Source organism: Elgaria multicarinata, chromosome 18, assembly GCF_023053635.1.
Source record: "Elgaria multicarinata webbii isolate HBS135686 ecotype San Diego chromosome 18, rElgMul1.1.pri, whole genome shotgun sequence".
NCBI classification, from domain to species: Eukaryota; Metazoa; Chordata; class Lepidosauria; order Squamata; family Anguidae; genus Elgaria; species Elgaria multicarinata.
The window spans coordinates 21,253,104-21,279,591 of NC_086188.1; the positions used below are offsets into that span (position 1 = coordinate 21,253,104).

Sequence of the window (26,488 nt, forward strand, 5' to 3'; positions counted from 1 at the left end):
TGAGCAGGGAGTGGCTGCGGCCCGGTCTGGTGTTCAGAGCCTGTGTCGCCCCACCCCACCCCACCCCTAAAAAATCAGGCGAACAATTGGTTTGCTAGGTCCTGTGTGTTTACCGCAGCCTCAACTGCTGTCTGTGTGGCCTTTATCAAGTGTTATCCACCCCTAACTGCCGTTCTTCTTGACACCCCCTACCCCGCCCTGCCCCGCCCCACGAATCTTCTTGGCAGTGGAGTCATCCGGCTTGATTGAATGGCCCCCTAGGAGAGACTGCCAAGTGGCCACACCCGATTTCAAAGTTCTGTCCAATGATTAGGATTGGCTGCAGCAGGTATATAACAGGGTGATGAAAGCAAACAGCCATGAAAGACTGAGCTGGTGATGGCAGCTCTTGTGGCCCAAGGGTCAAAGGCCCCAGATGGAGAGCAAAGTGTCATTGTCCACATCCACATGCTTGGGGGGCGGGGCAGGGGGGCAGCATTTTCTGATCATCCTCAGCTTGAGCAGAGTTCAGATCTCTCTCAGCTTGCACTGGGAGGGGAGAAGGGGTTCTCTCCGACTTGACTCCAACTTCGCTTCTACTTGAGAACTGGGAGAAATTCAGACACGGCACAGAAGAAGTGAGGAATCCAGAGGCTTTGGGGAACATGTTTTCACTTTATTAGAAAAATGTGTATTTATACAAAGCTCTGCACTGCATCATTTATTTAACTCCCTCTCCCAACCCAACAAACATAAACCCAGCATAATAAGCGAAATGCATGTTTTTGTGCATGACACGCCTGGTTCTGTGCAGGGTTTGCATTCATATATTACAAATTTAACATTCTGTAGAAAAATGCTTGGTTTCCTTTATTTTCCCCATATAAATGTGACCAATCCCTCCAGAGAAAATTAAAAAACAAACATACACCCATTTTTGTGTCATTCTGTAAAAAACACACCAGACATTACTAAAATGGCATTGAAATCTGTAACATTTCTCTATATGACCAAAGATATTCTGCAACCGTTCTGCCTCCGCAGCGTGTCCAAGAACACCAGGAGAGGCAGAGCCATAAAGCTGCCAGCCGTCTTTTCCATCTGAGTCTTTAAGACAATACTGAGATAAATAAGTATCATAGGAGGCAAGCTCGGGGGGGGGGGGGAGGCCAACCGCTCGGCTCTGCCGACTAGCTACATTCTGCGCCCTCTGCAATCATTTTCAGTGAGGAGAGAGGCGGCATGAGGTGACTGCAGCTTGCAGAATTGTCAACACAGATATGGCTGGAGGGGTGGCCAGCATGCTGGTGAGGCTGCTGTAGGAGCTGAAGGCAACGCCAGACGAGGCAGCAGCAGCAGCAGTACAGGCAATAGCAGAGGCGAGAGACACGGTGGGACCGGCTGATGGAGGGAGGCTGCAATGCGTGCAGGCAGCGGTGCTGCAATGAGAAGGCAAAAGAAGGGAAGCGCTGAGCTGTGTCAGACGTCCATATAGTCCTCCTCTTCATCAGTGTCACTCTCCTCCAAAGAAGACTCTTGGCTCGAGGTTTCTACAATCTCCAGAGCTGGTTGGCAGAGGCTCTCTTTCTTCACGTTTGCTGCAGACTGGGCTGAAAGAATAGCGGACTGACCCAGAAAAGGAAATAATGTTGAAGAATTACTGTTCCAAAAGATTTCCCTCAACTCCAGAGCTTTCTGGTTCACCCCCTTAAAGGTTTCATGCAGCATATTTAAGATTACATTAGCTGCTTTTTCATGCTCAAAGAGTAAAACCACGGCCTTTCCTCCCCTTGCAATGCAAATAGATCAGTGAGACTAGTCCCTGGCTGTAGAAGTGGGTTCCAGCTACTCCCCCAGCACAATCCTCCTCTGCTCCACTCCAAATCCACACTAGCTCTCACTCTATCTCCACCCCCCACCTGTCTGCCTGCCCACAGCCAGGATGACCCTTCTGGCTATTTGTACCTCCACCCCTCTGGGAAAACGTGGCTGTAGCTGAAGGCAAAGTGGCAAAAGCAGGGCTCCAAAGCTCCGTCCTCTCCCCACTCTCCCAAAAGACCCCCCAATGGAACAGCAGATTCCTCTGGCCAGGACATACCTTTAGCTTCTGCTTGGTTTCTTCTGAAATGCTGCCCTTGGGAGACAGGAGGGTGGGGGTTGGTGGAGTGACGGTGATCTCGGGGGGGAATTTGATTGACGAGGGGATAAAAAGCTTTGGCATGTTGGGCAGCACGCGGGATCGCATTCGGCTGCTGTCGGCCTTATTTGCTTGGCTTCCCATGGACTGTGAAGCAGCCTGGAGTTCTTTCTTGCAACCAGGTGCTAAGAGAATGACCAAACAAACAAACAAAAATCAGCCCTAGAGATGCTTTGAGTAAACAGATGTTTCATTGTACTAATCAAGAAGAATGTTTGCACAAGAGGAAAAGCAGCAAGTGACCTCCAAGTGGTCAGCATCAAAAATCTGTAGCTAGGGTCTGTGTGCGTGTTTTAAATAGCAATTGTATTTTCCATGTGTTTTGTAATCCTGTAAGCTGCCTTGCGAGGGCCACTGAAAAGCAGGTTAAAAACCTTTCAAATAAACACATGAGGCTCTGTGCGGTTTGCACTGCAGGTGGAAGCCACCGGAGTCTCCGGCTGCCAGCCTGGCCCTTCTCTCCAGGTCAGCCTCCCCACAGAAGGCCAGGCACAGACCTTATGCTGAAACCGTTCACAGCCTCTGGGGCCAAGAAGAACATGCTGGCCAATGAGGAGGAAGAAAATGACCCAGATTCAAGGGACTGCAGAGCTCAATTGGAATTGGTGCTTTTACCTGGCAAGAAGCTCCTTCTCTGAGAAACGTCCTGAGCGGCAGTGCTGTGAGGCGGCTCTTTCAGGTTATGGCAGGAGCCACCTTTTGCTAGGGGTGCAGGGCCTTCCTGCACTTGCCCACAGTGGTTCCCTCCTATGCTTGTGCTGGTCACGGGCTCCAGCTCCTCTTGCCAGCATGCTGGATTGGGTGAGGGGGCGACAGCAGCCATCTTCACCTGCTGGCAGAGGTGGGGCTCCTGCAGCTGCTGCAAGGCTAGTCCTTCTAGAGGCTGGTCCAGCTTTCCTTCTTCCTCTTCTTCTTCCTCCTCTGCATAAACAAGAGGAGCAAGGATGACCTTTGGAACTATATTCAGGGTGAATAAGGCAGGTGGCAGCTCTGAACTTACCTGGGAGCAAATCCCAATGAACTCAGTACGACTTACTTCTGATTAAATGCGTTTGGGATTACATGTTTCCCCCTCCACAGATCTCTCTGTACCAAGTTGCTTCCCAGGAAAGGAAAGGAAAGGAACCTCTCGTGCAAGCACTGAGTCATTACTGAGTCTTGGAGGGACGTCAGCTTTCGCTGACGTTTTCTTGGCAGGCCTTATAGCGGGGTGGTTTGCCGTTGCCTTCCCCGGCCGTTATTACCTTTCCCCCAGCTAACTGGGTACTCATTTTACCGACCTTGGGAGTATGGAAGGCTGAGTCAACCCGAGCCGGCTGCCTGAAACCAGCTTCCACTGGGTTCGAACTCAGGCCGTGGGGAGAATTTCAGCTGCAGAAACTGCTGCTTTACCACTCTGTGCCACACGAGGCTCATCAGTTGCTTCCCAACCTCACATAATTTCCTGTACCATCCCAGCTGCCTTTCCCCATTCCATTGGTCTCTACAGCCATGTCCAGGGCTGATCCTTTTGCGTCTCCCCCCCAACCCCCACTCCAACTTCATAGCAATGCTCAAAGCCAGTCCAGTTATTTGGCTCCTGAGGCAGAAAATCCTGTAAGTGCCTCTCCCCTTCCCTGTCTGTTAAAATACAGTAATAATTAATAAATTAAATAATAATTAATTTGCCGTTTTTTCAAGATGCCTCAAATCAGCTGGCTGAGGCAGTTGACTCAGGCTCTAAAAGGTGTGAGTGTGTGTATTTAAAGGATTCTGTTTCTTAAGAATTTAAGAATTTATTTACATTTTTACTGTTTTATTCCTATGTGCACCGCTCCGGAATCTATTTATTGTAAATAAATAAATAAATAAATAAATAAATAAATAAATAATGTACAGGCAGGGGAGAGGAGGACGTTTGATTTCAGACACAGAACCTTGGGCAGAAAGATTCAAGGGAGGCAGCAAGAGGGGAAGCACATATAGGGCCCAAAGTCTGCTAGTCCAGGGGATGGGAGGTCACCAGCGCGCCTGACCCTTTATTTCAGCAAGTGCCATTTTTCTTCAGTTGCATGACAAGCAACATTTTTCAAAACAACTTTCTGTATAGTGAACTTCTCTCCAAGAAAGCTTATGATGCCACGTTAGTGAGGCATTATGCGTTTTGAACACAAAAGAGCAGGAAAACCCTATCCTCCTCCTCCTTTGTCTATTCCTCTAGCCTAATGCAAGCCCGCATGCCAAGGAGGACCATGCACTCACCAGAATCTGGCTACATAGATCATGCAAAAAGCAGGTGCACTCCAGAAAAAGGATTGTAGCGCTAAGGAGCTCCAGACACACTCATGCAAGCCATATTTTGCTTTGCCCCGAATTCAGACGTTGCTGTTCACTCAATTTTTTTTTAATTGGCAACCAATCTCACTTTTGTTTCCCCCTAAAGTAAGGGGCCTGGGCCAGCTTGAAGGAAGCAACAGGTGAGGAAGGCCTCTGGCTCTCCATTTGAGATTACTCTCTTCCTCTTGTCAGGGCCTTACTGCCTACAATGGCCCCGGGCACAAGTGCAATTGCCCAATAGCAATTGGCTGGGCAGGTCTCTGCTGAGCCAGGCACAATCTGACAAAGGCTGGTGATAGTGGTAGACTTAACTAAAAAAAATAAGCAGACTGTGGGAGGAAAGGTGGCAGTTTCCCACCTAGCTTAAAAGGCTGGTGCCTTCATGATATACTCCTTATTAAGTCTGCTAAGGGAGTAAGTCCTAAGGTCTCCTAGTAACTGTAAGGCTATTGAGTTCAGAGGGAAGCAGCAGCCTTGTACTGAGGCAAATGATGCCAATTGGGGCAGCTCTAAAGATTCAGGGCACAGCTCAGAAGATCCAGGGCCCATGCCTCTAATACTGCCCATGCACATGGTGATGGCTATGTAAGTGGGTGTCACATTTCCATTTCCTATGACTTTGTGCTACCTTAGTTTTCTTGACAAGAGTGCAACAGCTGCTTCCAAGCTGACTTGAGTTTGCTTCTGGTCACCTTAAAGAAGCAGCTGTTTGCCACTCCCAGAACTACACTCTAAATGCTTTGCTGCAAGGTGTGCAGGCCTCAGCCTGCGCCAAAGGCCTTACACACATTCTAACCCGGTACACAGAGCCGTGCAGGAGAGGGACTGCCCCCTTCATTCCAATGCAGGGAAAACTCCAGCCAGCCACTGTCAAGAGAATGGAACAGTTCCTGCTCACAAGGTGCACCACACAAGCACCTGCCATCCCAAAGCTTTGGCTGGCAATATGCATGCTGCCATGCATGTTATGCTCTTCAGAGGCTAGATGCACTTGAATGGGACTGGCATCTTCCTCAGAAACAAGAAACAAACCTTCACTACACTACGTTACATCTGAGACATGCACTCCATCATGTGCATGGAGATGCAGAAACACCCTTTGAATACGGGTCATAAATGGGATTCCTCTAGAGTAAGAATGTGTTGCAGTATAAAATATTTCATTCACGCATAAAGGTGTGGACCAGATAAGGAGCTACCACAAGGCCCTGCTTTGCCTAAAACATCTTGGGGGCTCTGCTAATACTTTTTGAACACCAGACAAAAAACCTCAACCTTTTCCCCAGGACATCTGGAGTTTGGAGCCTGCAGTGACAAAAGGGAAGAGGGGCACTTGTCGTGGAAATCTAGCTGGTTCTTTTACTATGCCCCTAGGTATAGGAAAATGGCCTATAATCCTTAGCTATAGAAACCATGAAGTTCATGGTTTCCTGTTCTTTTAAAACTTATTTTTAATGCTGCAATTGCTTTTAGAATTAAGTTGATGCTGAAACTGTGTGACAAAACAGGCGTTGTCCACGCCGGCAGTCAGAGGGTGGAGGATGTCTGCAAAGCAAGGTAACCGAGAAAGTAACAGAATGTAGTATCTTCTAGTCAGAGCAGCACTCATACTCTGCACATGCCTAAATGCTTGGCTTCTCATTGGTTGTTGCATTTTCAGAGCTGTATTATGATTGGTGGGGAAAGTTCTGCCATGGTATCTAAGAGAACTGACCCTATAAATATGTTGACATTTCCTGAAATTGTTGGGCAGTTTTTTAGACTGCCACCTTGCAGCGCTGGTCGTAATAAACCTTCTAGGGAGAGAGAAATTGTGTCTTGAGAGTCTTTCACCACCACTCAGTGAACCACAGGAACCCGTGGTTTCGGGTTCCACCACACACTCAGGGCTAGTTTCTTAGCACAGCACAAGACATTTGCGTATTGTGCATTTTAAAGAGGTTCAAACATCAGTCTTGCAAGCATCACATTTTAAAGTGCTGCCTCCCTGCAAAGCAGAGCGTGGGTTAAAGATGAATGATGTCTTTAAAAACCTAACCGTTCAATTCAAATACTGTTCTCAGAAAGAAAGCCAGAAATGCAACACACGCACACACAGGTGACCACCGTAGCATGGACACCCAAAGCTCTCTTCAACTTTCCTTGAAACAGCACCCTGAGTAGATGTGGTATGACAGAAAGGCATATCATCCCTTTCAACCTCCCCACACTTTACCAAAAATAATAACTCTGCACCAGCAGCCTGCTGCAGATCTCTTCCCACTTGTTGTCAGGGCAACCAGCATTGCTGATTGCAGGTGCCATGGCTCATGACTGCAGCATCTTCTCACCAACTCATTTGCACGGGGGATGGATCACACATACCAATTGCAAACAAGTTACATCATTTTAGCAAGATCCCTCTCCTAAAACACACCAGGAGGTGGGCAGCTTTGTCCCTAGGGTGGGTGATAAAAGCGCCTGGTCCTTAAAATTTCAGTTGTTTCAGGGACTTCATGCAGCAGTTGCAAAGATCATCCACAGCTGTATGGGGCCTACAGGTTCACAAGAGTCCATTTTTATTTATGTCTCAAGGAGATGAAAGCTCAAATGCTCCCAATCTTAACAACCCAGAGTCTGGCGATGACACTGGTGGCAAAAGGGTACATTATTCTAGCTAAACAAGCACCACCAGTGGGTTTCTGGAAGGCAAGTTCTACTCAAAGGGAGACTCCCTCCTTTCTTTCTCCCTCCCACTTGGAGGGAGGAAAATGCTACATTTAATCTTGGTTTTCTACAGCTGGCAACGTAATAGCCCAACACTCCCTTGGGTGGGTTGCCAGCTAAGCTGGGTAGGGGGTTATGCAAATAACCTATTGTGCTCCTGTGAGATGATCAGGCAAACAAACTACACAGAAATGTTTATTTCACAAACTCCTGCCCCTACTCCTCCTGTAGTCCTCCCGCCCAGCCAGGCAGGTATCCCAGCTTCCTTTGTGGTGGGAATAGAGATTGCTTGAGAGGAACAGAGCAGCAGCAGTGTTTTTGGCTGCTCTTGCTGAGCAGCTCTGTAGTTGTTCTCCGTAACCCACACTGGCGTGACAGACCACATGCTAATGCACCGTAGCTAAAATGACCCTGACTGCAGACCGTGGGTTCTCAGGGTGGCTTATTTGGGGAAATAACCCACAGTGGTGGTGGTGGACATCCCACAGACAACACACTAATCCATCATGGGTTGTTCTGGAAAATAAACTATCATGGCTTAGCATGTTGTGTGAACCCAGTCATTCTCTCACCTCCTTTTGTCAAATGGCACCCCAAATTCGGGGGGGGGGGGGCACCATTCCCAGCAGCCATCTTATCACATGGGGAAGTGCCTCCTCTAGTCCGGAAGGGTTTGGGCCTATTCAGCCTGTGGAATGTTAGGATCAGTATGAGTTTACCTCTGCCAGTGTTCTCAGAGCAGAGTGAGGGGGATAGTTGGTCAGTCCGCTCTCTCTGTGACAACTTGACAGAAGTGGGGTGTAGGGTCTGCAGAAGGTTCACCCAGGTTGAAGTGTCATTGCTGGAGGGTTGAGCAGTGGTGCCCTGTTTGGACCGGAGCCTTACTGGAAGGCCAAAAGCCCTTGCCTGTCAAGATTGTAAGCCTATGCGGCAGAGTCTTGCTATTTACTGTTTTACTCTGTACAGCACCATGTACATTGATGGTGCTATATAAATAAATAAATAAAAAAAAATAAGTGGTCTGGACGAAGTGTCTTTCAGTCATGTTTCCCTTTTTAAGCTGACACAAAGGAAAGGAGCCTTTGCTAGGTTCGGTTCGAGCTTTGTAGAATGCTAGAGCCCGATGAACATCGAGAGAATGTAGTGTTGTCTCCAGTGGAGAGGAAGGTTGTTTGAAGAAGTTGCTCCTGCTACCAACTGTCTCCAGAGAGGCCACCAGTGAGGGAGGAAGCAGCAGCCAGGCACCTCTCCACCGTGCCTGGGTCCAGCTCCAGCTGAGAGCCCCCTCCCTCCTGCTACCAACTGTCTCTAGAGAGGCCACCAGTGAGGGAGGAAGCAGCAGCCAGGCACCTCTCCACCGTGCCTGGGTCCAGCTCCAGCTGAGAGCCCCCTCCCTCCTGCTACCAACTGTCTCTAGAGAGGCCACCAGTGAGGGAGGAAGCAGCAGCCAGGCACCTCTCCACCGTGCCTGGGTCCAGCTCCAGCTCAGAGCCCCCTCCCTCCTGCTACCAACTGTCTCTAGAGAGGCCACCAGTGAGGGAGGAAGCAGCAGCCAGGCACCTCTCCACCGTGCCTGGGTCCAGCTCCAGCTCAGAGCCCCCTCCCTCCTGCTACCAACTGTAACTGCTGAACTTTCCAACTAAGATTGTAGTGCCTGAGTTTGCTTTCCTTTTCCCCCTCCTCCTCCTCCCTCCCAATCCCCTTTCCTTTTGTGTCATGTCTTTTAGATTGTAAGCCTGTGGGCAGGGACTGTCAAGAAATACTTTTGTAAGCCGCCGTGAGAGCCTTTTTTGGCTGAATGGCGGCATAAAAATACTTAAATAAATAAATAAATAAATAAATAAAGAAGGTAGGAAGAATGATGTCCTGGCTGAGATGGAAAGGTGTGACGACCTTGGGAAGAAACTGTAAGTCTGGTCAAAGTATAACCTTATCCGGGTGGAAAGAGAGGTACGGTGGGTCGATACGGAGGGCTGTGAGCTCAGAGGCACGATGGGCCGACGTGATAGCCACGAGAAAGGCTATTTTCATTGAAAGGAGGCGGAGGCTGGTAGATGCTAAGGGCTCGAAGGGTTTGCCCGTTAGCACTTTTAGGACGACGGACAAGCTCCATTGTGGAGTTATGTGCCTGGTTGGGGGAAGCAAATTTTTCGCCCCTTTTAGGAATTGTTTGACAAGTGGATGAGTGAAAACAGAATGTCCTTGGATTGGAGGATGAATGGTGGACAAGGCTGCAAGATGTCCTCATAGTGAAGGGTTTTTGAGACCAGAGTCAAAGAGATGCTTGAGGAAGAAGAGAATGTCTCTGATGGAGGAGTTCTGAGGGTCGAAACCGTGTCGTTGTGCAAAAGAAGCAAATCGGCGGCGTTTAGCTCGATAGGTTTTCCTAGTAGATGGTTTTCTTGCTGACCGCAATATATGTTGTATTTGTGGTGGGAGGTCTAACAACGGTTGTTGATCCTCCATGCTGTTAGTCTTAGTGTCTGGAGATTGAGATGGTGAATGTGACCGTCACTCATTGTGATGAGGCTCGGTGTCGTGGGCAGGCGGATGTAGGTCCCGTTCAACATGGAGAGGAGAGGTGCAAACCAAGGTTGACGGGGCCACCAAGGGGCTATCAGGATTGCGTTCATTGGCTCTGTCCGTAGCCTGGCAATAACGCTGTTGAGCAAGGGAAAGGGGGGGGAACATGTAGGCAAAGGTGTGTGCCCACTGGATCTGGAAAGCATCCCTGAGAGAGGATGTGCTGTGCCCAGCTCTGGAGCAGAACTGTCGGCAAGTGGCGTTGTCCTGTGAGGCAAAAAGGTCTATGGATGGGGTTCTCCATTGTCGAAACAGTTTGAGAAGGTTGGTCCGGGAGAGTTTCCACTCATGGGTTGGAGAGTAGGTGCGACTGAGAATGTCTGCAACCTGGTTGGATTTCCCTGCGATGTGGAGGGCAGTTTTGGAGATGTTCCTGGGAATACTCCAGTTGAAAATGCTGAGAGTTATGTCAAGAAGTGTGGAGGAGCACGTGCCACCCTGTTTGTTGAGATACCACACAACCAAGGTATTGTCGGACAAGATTAGGATGCGTTTGTGTTGGATGTTGGGCTCGAACGCAATGATCACTTTGTATACTGTCAGAAGCTCGAGGGCGTTGATGTGGAGGGAGCACTCGTTGGTGGACCATCGACCTTGGATCTTGAGATGGTCGGTGTGGGCGCCCCAGCCGAGGTTGGACGCGTCCGTTGTGATTGTAATGGACAGTTGGGGTTGTCAAAATGGCATGCCTTGTAGGAGGTTCTGAGGCTGGGTCCACCACGATAGGGAAGCATGAACTTCTGGCAGAATGATGAGGTGAGTCCAACGAGGGTTTGTGTCGCCGTTGTAGGAGCGGAGGAAGTAAGCCTGAAGGGGGCGCATTCGTAGGCGAGCCCACTGTACTACGTATACGGTGGAAGCCATAAGGCCAAGTAAGAGCTCAATGGTCCAGACAGTTGGTGAGGGGCGATGACAGGTGGCATAGGCGTGAGCGATGAGGGTGCGCACTCGCTTTTGTGGTAGGTATGCTCTGGAGGTTCTAGAGTCTATGTCGACTCTGATGAACGAAATGTGTTGCGAAGGGAGAAGGTTTGACTTTTCTTCGTTGACACAGGGGCTTAACGAGGTTAGGAGGTTAAGCATATGTGTTGTGTCTTGACGAACTGTAGAGGAGGGGGCTGTGAGAAGCCAGTCATCGAGGTAGGGAAAGATCGTGATCCCTTGGGTGCGGAGATGTGCGCAAACTGGTGCCATGCACTTTGTGAATACTCTTGGAGCGGAGGAGAGCCCTAAGGGAAGAACTGTAAACTGAAAAACGTCAGGCCCGATGGCGAAACGAAGGCGTTTGTGGTGTGATGGGTGGATTGCAATATGGAAATACGCGTCCTTGAGATCGACAGAGATGAACCAGTGGTTGCTTCGGAGAAGGGGGAGGATGCAGGCTAAGGTTGCCATTCAGAACTTTTTTGGAGTGATATGTGTGTTGAGGTCTCTGAGGTCTAGAATGGGGCATAGCTCGCCGTCGGTTTTTGGTACAGTGAAGTAGCGGGGGGGGGGGAAATCACAGATTGATGTTGGTTGAAACTCGTCGAATAGCTCCCTTGCTGAGAAGGAGGCGAGATTCCTCGATGAGGGGTTGTGATGTGTGTGTGTGACCTTTATGATGCTGAGAGGCGGAGGGTCTCGAAGTTCGATGTGATAGCCTGCTCGAATAATGGTGAGGACCCAGGTGTCGTTTGTGATGCTGGACCAAGCATGGTAGAAAGGTTTCAGAATGAAGCTGAAAAGTGGTTTTACGAGCGGGAAAAGATAATTGTCAAAGACGGCGCTTGGGAAAAACGTCTGGTTTGGAGCGAGGCTGTCGAAAGTGCGGCAATGGTGTATGTCGTTTGGACTGGTTGAATGGCTGTTGGTAGCGGTTCGATCTGTCCTGGTGTTGTTGTTGGTACCGTGGTGGGAAAGAACTTTGTGGACGGTACCATCTCCTCTTGTAGGAAGAATGATAGGAGGGCTGAGAGATTCCCATCTTTCTTGCTGTAAGGCGTGCTTTCTGGATAGTGTCCATAGCCTCGTCGGTGGTGGAATTAAATAAGCCATCGCCATTGAATGGGAGGTCTTCGATTCTTGAGTGTGTTTCAGGAGTCAGGCCAGCAGTGCGAAGCCAGGAATGGCGGCGGAGGGCAATGGAACCAATCATGGATTTAGATGCGCAGTCTGTTAGGTGGCGAGAAGCGTTGAGTTGGAGTTGAGAGAGTTTGGATGCTTCGGTGTGGAACAGTTGGGCTGTTTGGTCATTGTGGAGATGAGATGTAAGGGATGACATTTTATCCCAAAGAAAGATTTGGTAGCGTGCCATTAGGGCAGTGTAGTTGGCTACCCTAATAGTGAGGGCAGCTGAAGAGTAAAGTCGTCTGCCAATCATGTCGAGACGGCGAGATTCTTTGTCGGAAGGCGTCGTGTGCGCTTTGGTAGAGCGGCCTTGTGAAGACTCTACAATGACGGAATTTGGTTTGGGGTGGTTGAAAAGGAAAGAAGCATCCTTTTCTTGTACTCTATAGAGACTTTCAAGTCGTCTGGACGTGGGTCCAAGAGCAGCTGGTGTCTTCCAAGACTGGCGGGCGGTATGGAGGAGTCTTGGAAAAAGTGGTATAGATACTGGAGGTGTGCTATCGACATAAGCGGTGTCGAAGATGGGGTCCAAAATTTCTTCGGAAGGTTGTTGAGCATCAATGTCCAGAGATTGCGCCATGCGAAGGATTTGTTCGGTGAAGTGGTCGGTGTCATCAGAAGGAGATGCATGTTCAGTTGTGTCGACAACGTCGTTTGGTGATGGAACCGATCTCAGTACCGATATGACGGAGGATGAGTCCGATCGATAATCGTTAGCAGAAGGAGACGGTGACCTCCGCTGGTCTTGGCACCATTGTTTGATCTGCATACCGAAGTGTACTGAAATAATGTTTTAAATAAACCAATACCATTGTGCCCCAAAGAGTAACTACCCCTATATAGAGATGTTATCGAGAAAGAATTAAGTTACTATACATACTACACCAAAGTGGGGATGGTAGGGTGGGTTGTGTGACTTCACAGATGACCACTCGAAGAACTACGGTTACAGGTAAGCAACCTGCATTTCTTCTTCGTGGTCTCTGTGCATCACACAAAATGGGAGATTAGCGAGCTGACTTACCGGAGGTGGGTCGGTGTCCTTATGTCAGTATCGATGAAAGAACAGCTCTCCCGAAGGAGCAGTCGGCTCTCGCTCTCGTATCCAAGTGATAATGCTTTACGAAAGTCAACGGTTTTGACCAAGTCGCAGCGCGGCAAAGTTCAGGGATGGAGATGCCCTTGCCAAAGGCTGCCAAGGTGGCCATCGCCCTCGTAGAATGAGCTTGGACGTTTAAGTCTAGAGGGAGTTTGGCAAGTTGGTATGCCAACTTGATAGTCTCAACGATCCATCGTGCAAGTCTTTGGGACGAAATAGGCATGCCCTTATGTTGTCCAGAGTAGGAGACAAACAAATGGGGTGACTTGGGAAAGGGTTTTGTACGCTGTTTATAAAAGGCTAAAGCCCTTCGTACATCCAGTGTATGAAGAGTGATTTCCATCTTTGACGATGGAGAAGGAAAAAATGCAGGAAGGATGATATCTTGATTTAAATGGAATTCTGAAACTACCTTGGGCAGAAAAGTTATGTCAGGCCTCAATATTGCCTTATCCCTATGAAAGGTTAGATAAGGGGAATCTATACGGAGAGCTGCAAGCTCACTGGATCTCCGTGCTGTAGTGATGGCTATTAGAAAGGCTGTTTTAAAGAAGAGTAACCAGAGGTCTGTTTTGGCCAGTGGCTCGAACGGTTTTGAAGTTAATGAGTTTAGTACAACTGAGATGCTCCAAGATGGTATACGTGTACGGATTGGTGGAGTTAAATTATTAAGTCCTTTCAGAAAACGTTTTGACAGGATGTGAAAATATAGTTGAGCTTTCTATACTAGGTCAGATTGATGATATTGCTGAAAGATATACGTGAACGGAGGATGTGGATAAAACCTTCTCCGAAAGGGATATAAGGAACATAAGAATCTGGTTTATGGAGGAAGAGAGTGGGTTGAAATTATTGTCTTTGGCAAAATTTTCAAAGGTAGTCCACTTTTGTGTATATGATTTCCGAGTGGATGGTTTCCTAGCTGCTTCTAGGATGTCTTGCAATCGAGTGGAGGTTACATTAGGTTGGTGAGTTAAATGTTCCATGCTGTTAACCTCAGGGTTTGAAGATTGAGGTGTCTGATTTTGCCTTGTTGTTGTGTCAGCAATGTTGGTGACAGTGGAAGCTGTCGGTATCGGCTGTTCGACAACCGTACGAGTGCGGCAAACCACGTTTGCCTCGGCTACCAGGGAGTGATCAAGATGCAATTGGTCTTGTTGGCTATTATCTTGGCAATCACTCTGGGTATGATGGGAAAGGGAGGAAACGCGTAGAAAAGGGCGTTTGTCCATTGCAGTGTGAAAGCATCGCCCAGGGAGTTTTTGCCTAGACCTGCTCGGCTGCAAAAATTGTAAACGATTTTGTTTGTCTCCATGGCAAAAAGATCGATGTCTGGCATATTCCATGTTTGAAATATCAATTTGGCTACAGTCTTGCTGAGTTGCCACTCATGTGCAAGATGATGGGATCGGCTTAGGAAATCGGCTAGTGTGTTTTCGGTGCCGGCAATATGGATGGCATTGGGATACACCAATCGAAGATTTTCATTGTCAAATTTAGAAGACGTTCTGATTTAGTGCCACCCTCCTTGTTCAGGTACGATACCACTGTAGTGTTGTCTGTGGTTATCTGTATGAAAAGTCCTGTAATCTGGGATTCGAACGCAATGAGAGCTCGCTGAACTGCTCGCAATTCGAGAAGATTTATGTGCTGGCTGGCTTCTTTTTTGGACCATAAGCCCTGGACAGTTAGGGAACCTAAATGTGCGCCCCAACCCTTCATCGAAGCATCCGTTGTCAGAATCGCTGTTGGTTGTTCTTGATTGAACGGGATTCCCTGTGTTAGATGGTCGATTATCGTCCACCATATAAGAGAGTCTTTTACCCTTGCCGGTGGGTACAGTACGAGATTTTTTGAGTCTTTTTGAGGGTTGAAGTGTTTGAAAAACCAGGATTGTAGAGGTCGCATCTTCAGGCGAGCATATTGAACCACTGCAGTGGTGGAAGCCATAAGGCCTAATAGTTGTTGTACCTTGAACGCTGATATATGGGATTGGTGCCGAAAAGTCTGAGCGAGATGTATGATGCGTGCGCATCAAGTGGGTGGTAAGAAGGCTCGAGCCGATATGGAGTCGAGGATCCCCCCAATGAACTGGATGACCTGTGAGGGGTTTAATTGGGATTTTTCATAGTTGATAAAGAGGCCTAATTTACACAATAAACTGCAAGTAATTTGTATCGAATTTTGTAATTGTTGCTGTGTTGGTGCTACGATAAGCCAATCATCAAGATAGGGATAGACTTCTACTCCTTTGAGATGAAGGTGGGCACAGACTGTAGACATACATTTTGAAAAGACCCTCGGGGCCGTGGATAGGCCAAACGGGAGAGTTCTGTATTGGTAGATGTTATGGCCGATTATAAAACATAAATATCTCCAGTATGTGCCCTCCATCGCGATATGAAAATATGCATTGCGAAGATCAATGGATGCAAACCATTGTCCTTTAAATAATAATGGGATAATAGAAGCTAAGGAGACCATTCTAAACTTTTTGGTTGTGATATGTAAATTTAATAAACGTAAATGCAATATAGGGTGAAGTCCTCTGTCTCTTTTCGGTACGGTAAAGTACCTAGACTCCATGGAACAGGTTCGATGGCGCCTTTCCTAAGGAGCATGTCGACCTCTTGGAGTAAGGGTATTGTAGGTGGTGTAACCTTTACATTACCAAGAAGAGGGAGGGTTTTATGTTCTATACGGTATCCTCTTTGGATTATGGAGATGACCCATGTGTCGGTGGTGACAGTCTCCCATTGATGGTAATAGTGGGAGAGTCTATCATCAAAGAAAATGGTGGGATTATTTACAGGTGTAGGTAGAAAATCAAAGACGCCATCTAAAACCTGCGTCGTTTCTACCAGAAGCGGTTCTGCCTCTGTAAGTTGAGAATTGCTTACGTGGCTGGAAAGCTTGTTGTTGCTGTTGTGGTTGTTGACGAGGTTGAACTTGATGGTATTGTTGTCTATTGGCATAATATGAGGAATGCGGCCGGACCCAGCGTCGTTGTAATTGTTGCTGGGGTTGGTTGAACCCCATACGGCGCGCTGCTGTTCTCGCCTTTTGTACGGTATTGAGCGAGTTGTCGGTGTCGGCATTGAAGAGCCCAATGCCATCAAATGGTAAGTCCTCTATTCTAGAGCGTGCCCCCTGAGAAAGGCCCGCTGAGTGGAGCCAGGCATGTCGACGGAGTGCAATGGTTCCTGTCAGGGTCTTTGCTATACAGTTGACCTGGAGCTTGGAGGAATGTATTTGCTGACGAGACAGCTGCGATGCTTCGGAATGGAAGATTCTAGCTAAATGTTTCTTATCGTCAGGTAAGTGTTCCATCAATTTTCCCATCTTGTCCCAGAGTAGCAATTGGTAACCAGACATTACTGCTTGGTAATTTGTGATTTTTAGGCCTAAAGATGAGGAGGTATATAACCTGCGAGCAAGGAGGTCTAAACGACGTCCCTCTTTATCCACAGGTGAGGAATGCTGATGTCTGCTTTTGCCCTGAGCGGCCTCGACAATGATGGAGTTCGGAGGCGGATGCTCAAACAGGAATTGGACATCTGCGTTCTGGACCTTGTACATCCCTTCCAACCTTTTGGAAGTTGGCGGGGCTGTCGAAGGTGATTTCCAAGACTGTTTAATAGTTTCCAACAAGATCGGTAGCATTGGGATGGCCACTGGTTTAGAGGTATCGGACGAGATGGAGTTGAAGACCGGATCCTGTATAGTGGATGCGGATTGTTCGACTTGTAGACCCAACGCCTGAGCCATTCTAATAATTTGGTCGGAAAAATGGCCCAAGTCCTCTGATGGAGAGGTGCCCACCTGTGGAGCGACCTCTATATCTGGGGACGCAATGGATGGTCGTGCGGACGACGAAGATGAAGAATCAGACTCATAATCGTCGTGAGGCGAGGATGGAGAATTCAGTCTCGGAACTGGCATGTGAATGGGTGGTTCTGGTTGTTGTTGTTGCGATGCCTGTATACTGGGAGGTAGCGTTGCAGGCGGTTGCATTGGTTGTGTACTGGCATCGACCAGGCTAGATTGAGGGTTAGGCATTGTAGCTGAAGGTCTAGCTGAGGGTTCAGCTTGTGGATGTCCCCTGTAATAAGGAAGTCGGGTATGATAGGTTTGGGGAGAATATCCCCATTGTCCCTCATAAGGTCTTTGGTAGTACATGTCTCGACCGAAGTATTGATCTCTGTAAGGATTCCGTTCCCATCTCTCACGGTGTGGTGAACGGGATCTGTCTCTCGATGGTGGTGGTCTGTCATAGCAATAATAACCTCTCCCTGAATGACCCGAAAACATGGAATCTAGGGAGTCGTGTCTATAACGTCTGTTCTCCAGACGTGGCTGTCCCGGCGGTATAGGAGTTGGGGATATATCTCTTATTTCCCCTTCAGATGTTGAAGTCAACCTCGGGCCGTGTGCCGACTGTGGTCTTAATGTCGGTATAGGCGACAATAGTAGCGGTGGAGGTGGTGGAGGTGGCAGAGGTTGTGCCGGTATCGACATCGAAGCCGACGTTTCGGCTGCCGAAGTTTGCGGCAAAGGATTATTCCTCGATGTCGATGGAGATTGTATGGTATCAACCGTCGACATCGGTTTATCAGTCATCGGAGGAGGAGAAGACGGCCGATTAGGGTTCGGCACATTCTTTTAAAGAGATTTTTAATTTCTCTTTTTCCTGCGCTCCTCTGGGTTTGAGGCAGTATGCTTTGCCTTTTTGGCTTTCTTTGCTAATCGTTTTGCAATAGAAAGCGTAACGCTTCTCCCGGGCGTTACAGGTATCTCCGGCTGTTGTGTCTGAGCCAATAAAGGAGATTTTGGGGAAGCTTCGACAGGTTCCATAGTACTGGACGTCGACGTCGAGGGTTTTTCGGCTGATTGTAAGGCTTTACTCCAAAGCAATGCTTTTAGCCTATCTGACCTGTGTCGTCGTGTTTGCTTGGAAAAAGCTTGGCAAAAACGACAGGTCTCAACGATACGAGCTTCACCCAAGCACAAAAGGCACAAGGAATGTCCGTCTGAGGGGGGGAAGTTTACTTCCACACTTCGTACACTTCCTGAACAGGGCCTTGAGGGCCATGCGCCCTTTCGGGCGTTTTTGCTTATCACGAAAGATAGGAAAAAGAAAATTGTAAAATAATAATAATAAGAATAAAGTAGAAATACGAGAAGGATAGAAAGTAGAGAGAAGAAGAATAAAAACGTCTCTTACAATTTTATTTTCTACAGAGAATTTCCCAACAAGGTCACCACAATGGCGGTCGAAAGAGAACTGAGCTACAGGGCGGGAACCCCTCAGCTTGCGCATGCGCACTCGACGCATGGGGGAGGGGTTCCCGCCAAAAACGCCTCAGCTATAGAAGTTTTTCCCAATCGAGACTCCGCGCAGGCGCAGAGCCCATTTTGTGTGATGCACAGAGACCAAGAAGAAGAAGTAATCCATCTTCATTCTCGCAATATATATTTCAATGCAGAAGAATGCTTCCACATGTGCATAAAAGACGAATTGTTTCAGGCAATGCTACACCTCCAAAACCCAGGACACACTGCACCCTTGAAAGGCCTGAAGGCCAAAAGCAGCAGGCCCCAGACAGAGAAGAAATCTCTCCAAGTCAACGTGTGCCTTACAGAGTGCAGCTGGGCTACGACCCTTAAGCAAACCATTCAACACAATCCAAAGTTTCTCTATGAAGACGCTGCTTACCGTGTGCAAGGCTGGACACGGAGGGCACCTCCTCTTCAATATGCTCCACACCTGTTTGCTCTTGCGGTGGCAACAAGAGCACACTTGCGGAGGAGGAAGGGGGGGGAGAGGCGGTCTTGGATTTGGTGTGCAGGTCGGTCAGTCTCAGAAGGGAGTCTGAAGCCATGGCATCAGCAGTCCCTGTAGGAGGGGTCAGAGCTGGTGGAGCAGCCGAGAAGAAGCTCTCTTTGCTGTCTCTTGGGTGCTTTGGGGTGGTTGGAGTTTCTCCTGTGGACTAGAAAGGGGAAAAGCAAACACTGTAAGCAGGAAGAGCACTCCCCTGAGTGGTCTGATGACTGACAGCTGCAAATCTTGTGGCTTAAGGCTTTGCACAATAGGCAAACACATGCTCCACTGGGGAGCCTCCAGACCAATCGCAACAGCTCCAAAGGATGCTTCACAAGACCTTCACAAAATCAAGTGTAAGCCGGTTCCAGTGGATCACTGGGACGCATTGCCAAGTATCATGCCTCGGATCAGGGACTCAATCATATTTATAATGCTTGTACTAAATAAGAGTTTTAAAGAACTACTCCAGGCACACACAACCCCTCCAACCCTCTAAGGGTGCCATCCTATGGCAATGCCCATAAATCTCTCAGCTTTTGGTTTAAATCAGATTGGGATGGGGGAAGGCTGAGAGACTAATCACGCCCCCTGAATCTCCAGAGACATTTGACCCACAACACACATTCTTGTTATTATGCTAGACTGTTTCTGAGGGTGTGATTAGAAAAGCTAATTAGAGCGAGAAAATGAAAGACATATAATTAGCAAACGATTTCTAGCTTTGTCCCTCCCATACACTGCTAATTTTTGTCTCCTTGGTTTTCTTGTATTCCTGCACACCAAGACGCTGAGACTGCATCAAAGGGGTTCAGGCCACCGGCCTGTTTCATTCTGAAAAGACATTGAAATGGGGGCAAGAGACTGACAGGGGGACAAGCCCTTTCCACACCTTCCCTCTCTCACTTGGCTTGCTGTTGCTGTGGTGTCTCCATCTTATTTCTTTAGACGGAACCTTCTGAGTATGGGGAGACCCTCAGCTGCTTCCCTAAATTACCAAGAGGTGAAATTTTAAGTTTTACTCCAAGAACTGTTAATTATTTTAGATTTTGTATAAGGGCTGAGAAATCGTGCACTACCCTATCTTTTATGGCAAGAGCAAGACTAGTCAAGGCTGAGCACTGAGAATGCATCCATCTTGTGCATGTTACTTGCCTTGAGCCAGAATGAACTGTGACCAGAAAGGAACAGCCCTTTGGGACTAGGTTGTGAAAACATTTCACAGGAACACGATGCCTTCCTTGCCTTCAAAACAGAGGAGGGAAATGCAAGTTTCTTACCTGTAACTGTAGTTCTTCGAGTGGTCATCTGTGCAGTCACATATATGGGCTCTGCGCCTGCGCGGAGCTACTGTCGGGAAAACTTCTAAAGCTGAGATTTTGGGAGGAAACCCTCTCCCACTCTCCAATGCACATGTCTAGGAGGGTTCCCGCCCGACTCCTCAGTTCTCCTGAGACCCAAGCCTCAGTACCGAGGAGTAATTATTGTTATATAATATAGCACCACACCGAAGAGGGGACGGTGGGTGGGTTGTGTGACTGCACAGATGACCACTCGAAGAACTACAGTTACAGGTAAGCAACTTGCATTTCTTCTTCGTGGTCTCTGTGCATCACACATATGGGCAATTAGCAAGTTGACTTACCGGAGGTGGGTAGGTGTCAGTGCAGAATCGATGATAGGACAGCTCTCCCAAATGTACAATCGGCTCTAGATCTCATGTCAAGTCTGTAGTGCCGAATAAAAGTTGTAGATTTCGACCATGTGGCAGCGCGACACAGTTCCGGGACTGAAACACCCTTGTCAAATGCAGAGGATGTGGCGACTGCTCTGGTTGAATGCGCTTTAACAAGCATTGGGGTTGCCATGCCTGCTAATTTATAGGCCAGAGCTATAGTCTGAACTATCCATGATGATATTCTTTGTTTTGATACAGGGAGTCCTTTTTTAGGACCACCATAGCAGATGAAAAGACGTTCAGACTGGCGGATGGTTTCTGTGCGGGACTTGTAAAACACGAGAGCTTGTCTATTGTCGAGCATGTGTAATGACTTCTCAATGTCTGATGTGGGCGATGGAAAGAAGGCTGGAAGAATAATGTCCTGGTTTACATGAAAGGCGGACACGACCTTTGGAGGAAATTGGCTGTCTGGGCGTAATACTACCTTGTCCCGATGAAATATTAAGTATGGTTCATCTATTCTAAGTGCTGCAAGTTTGCCTACTCTTCTAGCAGTGGTGATTGCGATGAGAAAGACAAGCTTAAGCGTTAGTAGTCTTAAATCAACTGTGGCCAAAGGCTCAAAGGGTTTGGATAACAGTGCATGGAGTACAACAGATAAGCTCCATGAAGGAACTGGAGATTTAACAGGTGGATGTAAATTATGAAGGCCCTTTAAAAACTTTTGGACCACTGGATGAACGAACACTGAATATCCGTGTAACTTTTCATGGTATGCAGAGATTGCAGCCAGGTAAACTCTTATCGATGAATATTTCAGATTTCTTTGAACTAACTGTAACAAGAACAATACAATTATATTTATATTACACTTTAGTGGGTCAGAGTCTTTCATTATGGCAAACTTTGAAAAAGCGTCCCATTTTCTCTTATAAGACAGTCTAGTTGATGGTTTCAGAGCTGCGTCTAGAATGATTTGAATCTTGGGTGCGTAAGTATCCTGATTCAGAGTGGCGTTAGCCTCCAAGCTGTCAGGTGTAGTGAGTCGAGGTCTGGATGGTGAACTCGTCCCTGACTCTGGTAAAGTAGATCTGGTCTCGTTACCTAGTGAAGGAACCTCCCTTGGGCTCTGTCCAAGAGAGGGGCAAACCAGGGTTGCCTGGGCCACCACGGGGCTAGAAGGATGCAATTGGCATTGTCTGTTATGATTTTCGCTAGAATCCTTGTTAATAGAGGGAATGGTAGGAATAGGTAAGTAAAGTCTGTGTTCCATTTGCGAAGGAAGGCATCTCCCATTGACTGATGTCCCATTCCTGCTCTGCTGCAGAACTGGCTGCAAATACTGTTGTGTGTTGTGGCAAAAAGGTCAATAGATGGGGTGCCCCACCTGTCGAATATGTTGTGAATCACGTCTGGGTGAATTTGCCATTCGTGTGCAGTTGCCATGGTTCTGCTGAGTTGGTCTGCAAGCTGGTTGTGTTCTCCCACAATATGAACTGCAGTAATGGTAATGTGTCGTGCATTGCACCATTTCAAGATTTGGATGGTGAGTTGAACCAGAGGTATTGATCTGGTTCCACCCTGCTTGTTTAGGTGGAAAACCACTGTGGTGTTGTCCGATGTTATTTGAATGTGCTGGTGGTAAAGTTGTGTCTGGAAAGCTTTGAGTGCCTTTTGGACTGCAAGTAGCTCTAGGATGTTGATATGCTTGTGCTTGTCCTTGTAAGACCACCGGCCTTGTACTCTTAAGTCCTTGTAATGCGCTCCCCATCCTATCGTGGAAGCATCGGTGGTGATGATGCCTGAAGGTGTAGGTGGCTGGAATGGAACTCCGAACAGTAAATTCCGGTACAACATCCACCATTGTAGTGATCTTGCTACTTCTGGTGGTACGTGGAGTGTGACCCGTCTTGTGTTTCGTGTAGGGTTGAAAACTCTTGTGAACCACAACTGCATTCTCCGCATTTTTAGCTGTGCAAGTTTTACCACCATAGTAGTGGATGCCATTAGTCCTAATATCCTTTGGATAGTGATGGCTTTTTGTTTGCTTCATGTTCTTATCTTTCTTGCTAGGTCGATGATGGTTTTTGCCCTGTCCAAGGGGAGGAATGCCCTGCATTGAATTGCATCGAGGATCGCTCCTATGAACTTGATGGATTTTCTCGGGAATAAGCAAGACTTTTCCTTGTTTATGTAAAGACCTAAGTCTTGAAGTAGGGATTGTATGATATATAGGTTGCTGACTAATGACTGGCAGGAGTCTGTGACTATAAGCCAGTCATCTATGTAGAGGTAGACTTGAATTTTCTGTTGTCTTAGGAAAGCACAGACTACTGCCATGCATTTTGTGAACATGCGTGGTGCCGTGGAAAGACCGAAAGGTAGAACTGTGAATTGGAATGCCTGGTGCCCGATGAGAAACTGAAGATATTGTTGACTTTGGGCATGAATGTCTATGTGAAAATAGGCATCCTTGAGATTGATCGATGTGAACCACGCATGTTTTGATAGTATTGGCAGTATGCTGGCTAGGGAAATCATCCGAATTTTGGGGGGGGGGGGTATGAAGGTGTTTAGATCTCTTAAATCCAAAATTGGGCGCAGGCCGCTGTCCTTTTTCAGCCCGGTAAAGTATCAGGAGTAGAATCCCTGATGTAGTTGGGATTTCAGTACCGCAGTAATAGCTCCCTTTGCTAAGAGGGTAAGTACTTCCTGTCTTAAAGGTGTTGAGGGGACTGTGATTCAAAGGATGCCTGATGGGGGCAGTGTGTCGAATTCTATGCGGTATCCTCGTGCAATTATGGCTAGAACCCATGCGTCCGATGTGATGTGTGTCCATGTCGAAAGGAATTTGGATAGACGGTTGCTGAATGGGGTGATGTGTTTGGTTGTTTTGACAATACAGTCAAAGTTGCTGTCTGCTGGTAAAGTCGCTCTTTCGTTTTTGAAATCGAGGGCGAGAAGGGGGAAAATGTCCCCTATTTGGTCTTTGCTGTTGTTGCTGTTGTGGGAAGCGTCCTTGTTGGAATCTTGGACGTTCGTTCTGATAACGTTGGTATTGTGACTGTGGTTGTCGGTACCAACGTCTTTGTTTAAATTGCTGTGTTGGAAAACCTAATCCCATCTTCTTTGCAGTTGTTCTGGCTTTCTGTACCGAATCCATTGCTTCATCTGTTTTAGCGTTGAAAAGTCCCTCGCCATTCGACGCGGGTCATGGCCTCTTGTGACAATCCCGTAGATCTGAGCCAGGCGTGACGACGTAACGCTACCGCCCCCTCCATTACCTTAGCACCACAATTAGCCTTGATATCTTGCCATGGTGGCCTGATAGTTTGACACTTTCAAACTTCGGGAAGCTGATGAATAAAATCTTCTCCCCATGAGATCCAAATGTCTGCCTTCTTTGTCAACTGGTGCTGAGTGAACGCGTTGTGAACGGCCCTGAGCAGATTCAACAATAACAGAGTTGGGCTGTGAGTGAGAGAATAAAAATTCTGCATCTTTCTCAAGTACCCGATACATATTTTCAAGTCGCATCGATGCAGGCTGTTTCCAAGATTGTTGAACTGTTTGAAGTAATGTTGGTACAAATGGAATGGCTACAGGTAATGCTGATTCTGTATTTATAACATCAAAAACTGGGTCAACTAGTGCTTGTACTGGTTGGGAAGTTTGTATGCCCAAAGATTGTGCCATCCGTTGGATCTGGTATGAGAAGTGGGCAAGGTCCTCTGATGGTGAAAGTGGCTCTTGCGATGTCACAATTCCATCTGGTGAGGCAGTGGATGGGGCAGCAGAAGAATATGATGCGGAGTCGGACTGATAATCATCTGTTAATGAGTGAGGAGAGGCTATTTGCATCGCAAGATCTTGTTCAGTAGTCTGGCGCGGAGGTGGATCCTTCTGGGAATGCTCCTCTTCAGGCGCTACTGGTATAGGAGACGGGTTACGTGTGACTTGTGTTGGCTCGATGTCGTGCCTCGATGTCGAGTACGGTACCGACGGAGGCTGCTGTGGGCGTGTAAAGACATGTTCTTGTGCCTCGTATGGTATATTCGGCAGTATCGATGAACGTCTCGGTGATGGAGGATAACGATAATAGTGGTCATAATCTCGATGTCGACGTGGATCTTCCCAGTAACGTGAGTATGTGGGAGGAGCTGAAAAGTCCGAGCGCCTGTCTCGATCTGAGATTGGAGAGCGCGAACGGTGTCGAGGGTAATATGGATAATCGTATGCACCATCTCGTGCTGTTGCGGAATGTAGTGACTCTGGGGATTCTCGTCGGTAATGATACCGCTGTTGTGGCGATCTCGGTATGGAGGTTATATGAGGACTAGGTTGTCTAACGACTTGGCTTTGAGGCGAGTCCCTTATTTCCCCTTCTGAGCTAGACTAAGGCGGTATGACATCATTTCTTGATGTTGGGGAACGCGCCATGGTGTCTATCCTCGATGTCGAGGAGTGACGCACGGTAGCGGCCGTCGATGTCGAGGGAGAAGGCATATTGTCGATCCTCAATGTCGAGGGGATAATTGTAGTCAGTACCGACCGTCTCTCTGATTGGTTGGAATGTTGATGGTTGGTTTTCTTTTTCTTGTGAGCATCTGGGGCCTTTGTTCCCCTGGCCCTTTTTGCTAGCTTTTTTGCTAGTACATTGGTCATTGCTCTCCCAGGAGTAGGAGGTGTCTCTCTCAACACCGGTGAGGTTTGAGGCGGAGTACGAGATCTGACCAGCGGAGCCCCGGCTTGCCGCTCCGAATTAGGTGTTGTTGCTGCCAAAGTGAGTTTGGTGGTTTGGACGGTTTGTAATGCCTGCGTCCACAACTCAGCCTTTAGATGATTGGCTCTATTTTTTCTAGTTTGCCGTGAGAAGGCTTGGCAGTTATGGCACGAATCCACCTTGTGGCCCTCTCCAAGGCACAAAAGGCAATGGCTGTGTCCGTCCGATGGTGGTAATTTACTACCACATCGCGTGCATTTGCGGAAAGGTGCCTTCAAGGCCATACACGAATAGAATTTTCGCGATCAGCAGTCGCTGATCGTCTTGTAAGGTAGATCGTAGTCTAATTTAAAAAAAAAAATTGAGGAAAAAGAAAGGGAAAACTTGAAGAGATAACGAAGAAAACGAAGAAGGAATAGGAAGAATTAGATAGAAATAGAAACTCAGCTGTAAATGCTTGTAATGTTCGCAGTAAAGAACCCGACGAAGTAGCCGTGAGGCGCTTAAAGGAGAACTAAGGAGTCGGGCGGGAACCCTCCTAGACATGCGCACTGGAGTGGGGGAGGGTTCCTGCCCAAAATCTCAGCTTTAGAAGTTTTCCCGACAGTAGCTCCGCGCAGGCGCAGAGCCCATATGTGTGATGCACAGAGACCACGAAGAAGAAGCAGGATTATGAAAGTACCACAAAAGGCTCTTCTCTGCTTGATCCCTGGAAGGGGAAGATCGTTCTGCAGGCAGCTTTCAAAACACAGCCCCACCCTCTCTTCTGGAAAAGTAGAATGGCCCAACCCCATGGGAAGGGTAGAAAACATGAACACAATATAATATTGATAAGGCACATCTGTAAGGATCTGGGAGGCTGTGCCATTGGTGACAGTGGCATGGGGGGCACAGGCAAGGGGGTTGTGGGGAGGATTGCCATGGCACTGGCAAGGTGTGCAATAAAAATGTTCTTCCACCTTGGAAGCTCAAACAGTTTTCCTGTTTGACGGCAACAAGGGAGAGGGCCTTTTCAGTGGCAGCCCCCCAATTATGGAACAATCTCCCCAACGAGGCTCATCTGGCGCAATATTGTTATCTTTTCAGCACCAGGTCAAGACTTTTCTCTTCTCCCAGGCATTTAATAGCATATGTTGAGTTTTTATCTGACCCAGAATAGTTTTAAATGGATATTATCTAATCTGTTTTTATGCTTTTAAATTTATATATCGGTTTTTAATGTTCAGTGTTTTAATCTTTGTAAACTGCCCAGAGAGCTTCGGCTATGGGGCGGT

General features: G+C 47.7%; 1 protein-coding gene across 3 annotated transcripts in view; it reads right to left on the reverse strand.

The window, feature by feature from the left end:
- Positions 1–634: 634 nt before the first annotated feature.
- CABIN1 (calcineurin binding protein 1) overlaps positions 635–26,488 on the reverse strand; it is a 190,071-nt gene continuing 164,217 nt past the window's right edge. For all 3 annotated transcript variants that reach the window (XM_063143985.1, XM_063143984.1, XM_063143986.1), the window contains 4 exons: positions 18,706–18,979; positions 2,792–3,097; positions 2,078–2,301; positions 635–1,605 (listed from right to left, as the gene is read on the reverse strand). In XM_063143985.1, the coding sequence (XP_063000055.1) occupies positions 1,459–1,605; positions 2,078–2,301; positions 2,792–3,097; positions 18,706–18,979 (951 nt within the window). In that variant the 3' untranslated portion in view covers positions 635–1,458. The remainder of the gene's footprint in view (positions 1,606–2,077; positions 2,302–2,791; positions 3,098–18,705; positions 18,980–26,488) is intronic.